General features: G+C 34.0%; 1 protein-coding gene across 1 annotated transcript; it reads right to left on the reverse strand.

The window, feature by feature from the left end:
- Positions 1 to 4,872: 4,872 nt before the first annotated feature.
- Positions 4,873 to 8,066, reverse strand: LOC132749683 (probable methyltransferase-like protein 24). The gene is made up of 5 exons (XM_060739540.1): positions 7,933 to 8,066; positions 7,312 to 7,446; positions 6,927 to 7,001; positions 5,889 to 6,030; positions 4,873 to 5,294 (listed from the first exon to the last, which is right to left on the reverse strand). Exons 1-5 carry the CDS (start codon positions 8,064 to 8,066, stop codon positions 4,965 to 4,967), a joined length of 816 nt encoding a protein of 271 aa, XP_060595523.1. The 3' UTR covers positions 4,873 to 4,964.
- Between the last annotated feature and the right edge of the window lie 1,445 nt (positions 8,067 to 9,511).

The following is a 9,511-nucleotide window of genomic DNA, read 5'->3' on the forward strand; positions in this document are numbered from 1 at the left end:
TATATTGACAAAACGGCGCCAATCCGTAAGCAGCGTAATGACGTCATCCTAAGTAAACAACTCATTCACAAACAAGCTGACGTTATTTCATACATACAAGAATGATAAATGGGGCCCTGATGTAACACATTACGACGTAAGTTTTTATTGTTGAAAACTTGATAAAATAACGTTTTTTTCTTATTATTTCTTTTGTTTAATAATTTCTTTATCTTCGCAACAGTAGGGTGCGAAAATCGAACAGCGTTATACGAAAATCGGCACCGGAAGTTATTTCCGCTTGAAAAATAACATTAGTGATTTTCCTTATTTTATCGTGTTAGAATCGAAATAACATCGGCCTGAGAGGTGTATATCGGCTATTTAACACCGGTTTTGTCGTTTTGATGCGACAAAATTAACCACTCAGGCCTACGGCCTTCGTGGTCAATTCCTACGCATCAAAACTCCAAACCGGTGTTAAATAGCCGATATACACCTCTCAGGCCGATGTTATTTCTTAATTTTAACATGAATTTATATCTTGCGACATTTAACGGTAGTGTTGCGAAATTTAACGGTAGCGGAAATTCGTGCGACATTTACAAACTCCTCACACTGATTACCTCCCTTGGCAGAATTGTACTGATAAGGGGAGATCACTGCGTAGCAGATTGCGACATTTAACGTTAACATTGCGACATTTAACGGCAAATGATTTTTGCGACATTTAGCGGCAGTTGCGACATATAGCGGCGCCACACACCTCTACCCATTCTTTTATCATTTAAAGCCCATGTTATTGTTTCGCTCGTTCGGATAGCTCAATAGGTAGAGCGTTGGACTGTGAAACGGGCGACCCTGGTACGATTCCCGGACGGCGCAGGTCACTTTCGTGGTGATTGATTATGAAATCGATCTTTGTCCATAAACGTTGCGGTAAAAGCACTGCTTTCATTGGAAATACACATTATTTCTTTTAGACCTTGTTTACTTTGATTTTAATGATCCGGTTTGAAAAAAAAACGTATCGAAACGTATCATCTATAATGATATACCTCGATAAAAGCTAGCAATCGTTATATTTTCTTGTATTTATTCAGACATGAATCATATCATATTAATGAATTTCAATTTATTTTGTTTTAAATAATATTTCATTTCAAAATAAATATAATAATAAAAAAATAGATATATAATAATAGAAATCCACTAATATTAAAAATAAGTTTGAATCACAACAGACATTTTATTTCAATCAAATAAGGCTTATAAGCCCATGATGACATAATTACAGCATATTTACAAGATAACGAACAGTGCATATGTTAATGTACAAAACATTATCACTATATAATTATGACATTACAGGAGGTCATTAAGTATGTAAATTAACAAGAGCCATGTCAACATGGCCATCCCCCGCCGAATGTGTTTGCTCATTGGAAGAATGTATATGTAGTAGAGCAGAATAATTCAATCTTAAAAGGTCTTTTCGTAATGAAAACTGATGGCTGAAGTGATTACAGACTTGAAACCTATGTGAATACTGATGGCTGAAAATAACAAAGGGCAATAACTGAAAAAGTATGCAGAGTAGAGTTATCATTCTTGTGTGCTGCACGCCTCCTCAATGATATCTATCCACCTATGAAGTTTCAAGTTGATACCTCTAACACTTTTTGAGATAAGCTCAAGACAAAAAGTATGAAAAATAACAAAGGGCAATAACTCAAAAATTATAAAAGGAAGAGTTATCATTCTCAAGTTGATACCTCAAATACTTTTTGAGCTATGCTCCGGACAAAAATGTCGGACGGAAGGTGGGACAGACGGATAGACGAAAATGATTTCTATATCCCCGCCGCTATCGGCGGGGGAAAATAAATAATACCATGTCTCCTTATATGAAAATGCTATATCCGAAAAAGAAAAAAGGGGCCACCATATATTGAAAGTACTGTTTTTGTTAAAATAAAGGTAAGACGATATTTTATCTCATGTTATGATAAAAATATGACCCCTGTATAATTAAAATAATAAGTAATTGAACAATAATTAAAAGTAATAGTAATCCTATGGACATAATGCAATTAATTACCATTACCTGCTATACCACTTTTATGCGTGACTATAAGATAATAGGAAAAATGTAAAACCACAATTTCATTCCCTATTGGTAGAACATTATGAACAGAAAATTCTATAATTTGTCTAAAACAATTTCAAACCATGTTCGAGTTATGCATTGTGCACTAAACTTGATCTAAACATGTTATATTGGTTTATTATGTCACCGGTCTTAAGACTCCATTGAAAAACAAACATACGTCAATGAGCTTTGGTAAAATATTCGCTTTGATTAGTTAGGTTAATCATTAGATTTATTATGCTCCCCGAAGGAAGAGCACATAGTCGCCACCTTGTCCGTCTGTCCGTCCGTCTGTCCGTCCGTTGTCTTGTCCGGAGCATAATTTGAAACCCCCCCCTTGAAAGGGGGAGTGCATAGTTAAAGAACCATAACACTATTTTGCCCGCTTTTTGATTTATCTCCCCTTTTAGAAAATCTTGTCCGGGACATAACTCTAAAACTATAAGAGATATCAACATGGTACTTTGTAGGTGCATAAACCTCAATGGGTAGATGTACAGTGCACAAGAATCATAACTCTTTTTTGCCTAATTTTGGAGTTATTGCCCTTTCTTAATTTTAACACTTTGAACTTTGTCCGGAACATGACTCTAAAACTATCAGAGATATCAAGAATGAAACATTGTAGGTTGATAGATCTCATTGAGTAGAAGTGCAGTGCAAAAGAACCATAACTATGTAAAGCCTCATTTTTTTAATTACCTCCCCTTTCAGAAAAATATTGTCAAGGACATAGCTGTAAAACTATAAGAGATATCAACATGAAACTTTGTAGGTAGATATATCTTAATGGGTAGATGTGCAGTGCACAAAAATCGTAACTCTGCCTTGCCTAATTTTGGAGTAATTGCCCTTCGTTTATTTTTACTCTTTAAACTTTGACCGGGACAATACTCAAATTATAAGAGATAGATCTCATTGAGTAAAAGTGCAGTATAAAAAAACCATTGTCCAATTTTTGAATTATCTCCCCTTTTAAAAAAAATCTTGCCCGGGAAATAACTCTAAAACTACAAGGGATATCAACATGAAACTTGGTAGGTAGCTATAGATGAATCTCAATGGGTAGATAGATCACATTGATTAGGAGTGCAGTGCAAAGAACAGTAACTCTGCCTTGCCTAATTTTTGGAATTATTGCACTTTTAACTTTTTCCAGGGACATAACTCTGAAACTGCAAGAGGTGTACTTTCCTATGTCCAAAACCTATTCGGGGAGCATCACCCGGCTCAAACCGGGCTCGTGTCTTTGTGGAAATACTATATTACTGGCTATAAAGCCCTCCATATTTTTTTGCAGTCAAACTCGGGTGACCTCACTTGTGATTTCGATATTGTTTAATTAATACAATGCTGCCGCTTATATGCATGCAGTTATACTGTTAGGCCCAAAACACTAAAAAATTAAAATTATTTACCAAATACATCTGTATCGTCCTCTAACCTATCCATGTTTAGTCTGATATGAGATTATTTCCAATTAAAAATAATAAAAAAGACTAAATATGTGACTGCTAGACACCGTTCACATCTACTAAACCCTGTACATTATAACTACTACACCCCGTTCACTTAAATTTGTTTTCTTTGCTAGACTCTGTACACAAGGCAAGGCCGTTTTTTGCGAATTTTGTTAAAAGCAGCTCGAGTTGAAGGGTGTAAACTTAAATATAAGTAGAGGGATGACTATAACTTGTGTTAAACGGCGAATTTTGATACAGCAAATGCGTTTTGGGCTTGATTTAGTGGTAAATATCGACATCGTTCGCACATGTCAACAAATACGCTACATTTTGTCGCCAAGTTAACAAAAAGTATTCAATTTGCAGACAAAAGCAAATATTGTTCTAAAACCAGAAACATTTAGCTTCACAAAATTGTTTGGTTTGGAAAGATCGATGAAGTTATGATGAAGAAATATGTTAAAACATCACCTTGGCTGTACTCGGTGTGCAGTTTTTTAATTTCTACTTTCGTTTTCGGTGTTTTTAGGGGCTATATCCGGTGGACGCTGTACAACAGTGGAGACCGAAGGTCGAGCGAGATATCAATTTTCCAACGTTGCGAGTAGAAAAATACATAGCCTCAGAAAACTACTACAACATAATTTTCCTTTTATTGTATACCTTTTTGTTTTATTCAGAAAATGAAATGTAGTTATTCATGACTGACGGATGAATACTTTATTCTAGCAAAACCGGCCACGCCTTTAATAATTTTGGTTCCCGTTTCCAAATGCAACGTTATAGAAAGCTAAGATCGGAACCAACGTCAAAAATAGTCCGACACTTCCATATATGGTACCGTATTTGTCACTAACATAATACGGAAATTTCTATCCGTTGAAGCGTATTTGCGCTCCAAGATTTGCGTGTATCTATAGGTATATAATAATAAAAATTATGTAGATATAACTAAAAGGATAGTCAGAGAAAGGGAAACATATAGTGGTGTTCAAGGTAGAGTTTAACATAGTATTTTTCCACGTTGCTGTAAACCATCATCATTTCTAAAATTTTATTGCCCATGCTTTCGTTCTGTGATGATGGGTTAAGAAAATATACAAATAACCCGCAAATACATTGTTAATTATACACAAAAAGACTTATTCTTTTGTATTTCTTCTTTATATATTTCAGGTCCATATAAAACACAACACACTTGTTTGCTTTAAAAAATCCCCTTGTGAATATAATTAATACAGAATGACATAGCTTATTAATTTCTTTTCATATATAAGTAAAAAATGTGTTCAGTTTCTTGAAAGCTTCGATTAAAATAAATGTTGTTAATCAACCTCAAATTTTCACTTTTCTTTGCAAAACTGATTTCCCTAATCGCCATTTATATTCCATTTCACATTAATTAAAGATATTTCATTAACTGACGTTATTCCTTCATAATTGAACCTTAGTTTGTCTAATGCTTTAAGATTATGTTCATGGATAAATATGTGAAAACCGTGCAAATAAAGTTGCCGTAATGTACTGAGCTGGTGTTGTATTGATACGCCACCAAATATTTTGCCCCCAGGCTTACACTGGCCGAAATGTATTTCAATACAAATTTGTTTGACGTATTTTAGAACTCCCGACTTGAACATGGCCGGAAGTGCCTGCCATTCAGCACCTTCTACGTCTATCTTTAGAATATCTACAACTCTCTGAAAGCAGGAAAATTGAGAAATATATATGTTATATATAGTGTTTGATATTGTTTTAATATATAAATATAATGAACTTAACTTTTTAACATTTCTTCTCATTGACAAATGCTCGAAACAAAGAAAGAAGAAAAAACCTAGTTTCAAGGAAAATATATCCTGTATGATCTAACCTGTAAGAAATGCATTGAAGTTAATTATAAGATCAAAGCTGAAGTTTCGCCGAGCCATTTAAACCCTTACCACGCTAAATATATCAAATGAACTTTTCGTCCATTTTTCAATATGAACTGAACCATTCATTATTTTAGTTGTTATGATAAGTGCTTTACGGACAATGCAGACCATGACCATGGATAAGGCATGGAAGTGTCGGGCACTGGTCGCATGCATGGGTTGAATATGGTGGCTGATTTGTGCTATGTCGTTCTTTTGCTCCCGGGGCGAAAGACGAAAACACGAAAATACGACAGAGATCACAGTGTTTTTGCCTTGAGCCCCGCGGAGCGAAAGTAGGACATGGCACAAATCAGCCACCATATAGAAGGACTTACCATCACCAAGCTATTTAAGGGTTAAAAAAAATTGACATACTCTTTCATGATGAAGTTCTTTCCTTATATTTGACAGGTTGTTCACTTTCCAACCATCCTTTATAATAGTGTTGCTGTCATATAACCCGACCAGATGATAATTAATCTCGCTTGGAATTTTCACTTTACTCGTTATTTCTCGACTGTATAAAATCAAAGAAATTCAAATATCTATTAGCGCAGGTTCAACTGATTTTATTATTTAAAAAAAAAATTTCTTTTGAGCGGCCTTTCAAGATGTAATTCTGTTGAAAAACTTTCTTTAAGTACATTTTAGCTTATGATTTACATAAAAACAAGTACATTCTAGAATAACATCCAGGAAAAATAATATGATTTACAAATATAATTCGTTTAAAACCTGAACCGATTGTAGGACCAAGACTATTTAAACTTTTTGAATCAAGAATTATCATCAAAATCTTTCAGAATTTTAATTGATTAAATGAGCCTATCATTATCTATAGTGTAATGTAAAGTATAGTTTCATATGGACATGTATATTATATGACCAAAAAAGAAGTTGCTAGATAGAACTACGTAGACAGAAGGATGCATGATGTATATAAATAACAATACCCATCATGCATGTTTTACTTGAGCTTAAATATTGTATCTCAAAACCTTTTCCCGGTTATAATGAAACGCTGAATAAAATTCAACAGCCATATACATAATGCCTCTTTCTGGACATGTAACACTTATTTGAATGGGGAGGGAGTCGTTATAACCTCATGTGTTCTATGAAAATCCAGGTTTCATTCTAGACAGATTTTTACAGAAGATTTGTCTTGCATATATGACACAACTGATGATTAGGAGTTGGACAAAATGCTCTAAAAATACTAAATTGGTGTAATATATGAATTTGTCCCATTCTTAAATGATTTCAGCCAATCAGAAACATGTTTACAGTCTAGTTATACTGTGTGGAGGTACATGTAATATGTATAGGACTTGTTCTATAATGGTAGTCATGTCAGTCATGTCTCAATTTCCATGATCATTCAAACTTATTTAAGAGTTAAAAATATGTTACCTTGGATCAAACGTGTGCACTTCACATCCAAATTTCTTCACAATATCCATCTCAAAGTCAAACTGAAAATTAGACCTACAAAACAAAACAGAAAAGTGTGTTATTCAGAATGTTTATGAAATATTGCAATGTTTAATTTATGATATCGGTGTCAGAATATTACTGATTTAATAAAATAAAAAAGTTGTCTTAATGTATTATAAATAATCAAAGACTTCATCGCCAAGAGGAAAGTGTTCAGGTAGCATGAAATTAAGCAGTTAGGCCTTTTCATTAGCATTAAAATATATTCCAAAGTATACTGATCTGTAAATTGATATTCTTGAAGGGCTGCACTATAAAAAATTTCAATGGAATTTATTTCTATAACGTGGACTAAAATTACACTTGCCCGAACGAATACACGAGGCATGGAACGCGAGGCTTATATTGCTCGTCTATACACACTTCTTTTCCTCCATCCTTTAAAGACCCAACCCGTGTTTGATTTCTACACAGCACTTGTAATGTGTTAATGTACCTTTAACGAAAATATTAGTTAAAGATAAGAATAAAAGGGTCTGATAGTTTTGATATTTTCCTCGTCTTTATAACATAACCATTGTCTAAAATGGTTTATTATACATTTATAAAACGAATGCAAGTCAAAAGTTATTTGGACTGGTCGTCAGTGCAGTTCGCTAAATAAACGATGATTTCCAAAAGTCTCCTTCATTTTGAACGACAAGTCTGTGAACAATTTCGTTTAACAGTTTAGTTACTATGTTAGATATATTTAAGAGTTGGAAATTACATTTTGTCTAGTGAAATTTTTAAGTTTTCAAATTCTTTGATGTATTTAGTCAGACAGATGTAATTTCATTTACAATGCTGACTTACAAACATTTACCTACATTTTAAGGGCTGTGAAGGAATTCTTAAAAAGTATAATAACAAGTGGTCAAAGGGCAATTATATGTTATCAGAGAGCTAGGACTTAATTGATGATACTAAAAAGTAAGAATACTTCCAGAACATGTCCACCATTTCCACTGTCGTCATATCTTTAAGTTTGACGTCATCGGCTGGCAGGAACACCTTCCCATTATCAAATTGTCTTAATGACGGTGCGTCAACCTGTAGGTTAAAAAGTGAAGTCATTTCATTCAGTTTCACGTTTGTCATTTAGAAAGTTTAAAATATCTGTCTCATTGAGATGAAAGATGCCTGCAAGTGTGGTAAAAACGCTCCATAGTAACTGACAAAAATATTCATAAAGTCAAGCTTATCATATACGCAAGACTTTCACGTACCGAAATAATAATTATCGCAGGGATATCAAAAGGGTAACAAGAATCACTTGAAAGTTTGGCAAATAACTGCCAGATGGATACCCCATTTGCTTACATCTGACAAGTAAAATGCTGTAAAAGAATTTCTGAAAATGTTTCTGAATATGACAGTCTCCATATTGTGTATGGTGGTGATGTTGATTTCATTATTTCAAATCTCGTGAATTTGTTGTATGAAAGGAGTGCATTTTTGCATGACAACGCTCCTGTTCCAATGGAGCTACAGTTATTGATTTTTCTTTCAAGAAAAACGAGTGATGGTCCTTAAAAATCTGTATTCTTTATACTTGGCATATTGTGACTTTTTCTAGACTAGAAAAAAACAACATTTATGTCATCGCTTAAAGTGTTGAAATTGTTATTTTTTCAGTTATTGAAAAGTATACCTAAAGGGTGACTATTTTGAAACATTTAAACATTGGATTAAACGTCTGAAACTTTGTATATCTGAGCCGCGTCATGACAAAACCAACATAATGGGTTTGCGACCAGCATAGATCCAGACCAGCCTGCGCATCCGCGCAGTCTGATCAGGATCCGTGCTGGTCGCTTACAAACCCTATTACAAGTAGAGAAACTGATAGCGAACAGCATGGATTCTGATCAGACTGCGCGGATGCGCAGGCTGGTCTGGATCCATGCTGGTCGCAAATGCACTATGTTGGTTTTGTCGTGACGCGGCTCATCTGTTGAAAGAGATTGTTTCGAAGTGTTGAAGAAAATTGTAAAATATTTGCTCTTTTCTTTAATTTATTGACCATATTGCAATACATATTGATCCACCCTCGTATATAGGTCATCTTCAATAAACATTTGTAATTGTATATGTTCTTGGAAAAGCACTTGTGATTCTTGTGAAATATTGTTGTGTGATAGCGTGAATTATTCACGACTTGATCAAAACCAATAAAATTACAAGTTAAGCACAATTTATGACTGCAGTTATTGTCCTCTATAAAAACAATGTCTGAACATATGCGACACGTTTGGTTTTTTGTATGTTTGTTTTGGTGTGTGCAAATCTGTTAATTGATCCTATTAAATCAGATTATGTTGCGAAAGAAACTTAATGCAATGTAATTTACATTGCATTAAGTTTCTTTCGCAACATAATCTCAACATAATCACAACAGCCTCGAAATGCTTTTAACTGCTTTTAGCCGGATATTATTAAAAAATAACAATAAAAAAAATACAGTAAGAAATATATGCTGTTCAGATGAGATCACTGAATTTTACAGAATTAAGAACACC

Source organism: Ruditapes philippinarum, unplaced genomic scaffold, assembly GCF_026571515.1.
Source record: "Ruditapes philippinarum isolate M1 unplaced genomic scaffold, ASM2657151v2 ctg12399_1_1_1_1, whole genome shotgun sequence".
NCBI classification, from domain to species: domain Eukaryota; kingdom Metazoa; phylum Mollusca; class Bivalvia; order Venerida; family Veneridae; genus Ruditapes; species Ruditapes philippinarum.

Bases quoted from the DNA above. Each gene is read 5' to 3' on its own strand.
- LOC132749683 (XM_060739540.1), bottom strand. From the start codon at position 8,066: ATGACTTCACTTTTTAACCTACAGGTTGACGCACCGTCATTAAGACAA. The intron at 7,447-7,932 runs GTATTCTTACTT...TTTTCGTTAAAG, and splicing joins ATGGTGGACATGTTCTGGAA to GTACATTAACACATTACAAG. The intron at 7,002-7,311 runs GTAATTTTAGTC...TTTGTTTTGTAG, and splicing joins GTGTATTCGTTCGGGCAAGT to GTCTAATTTTCAGTTTGACT.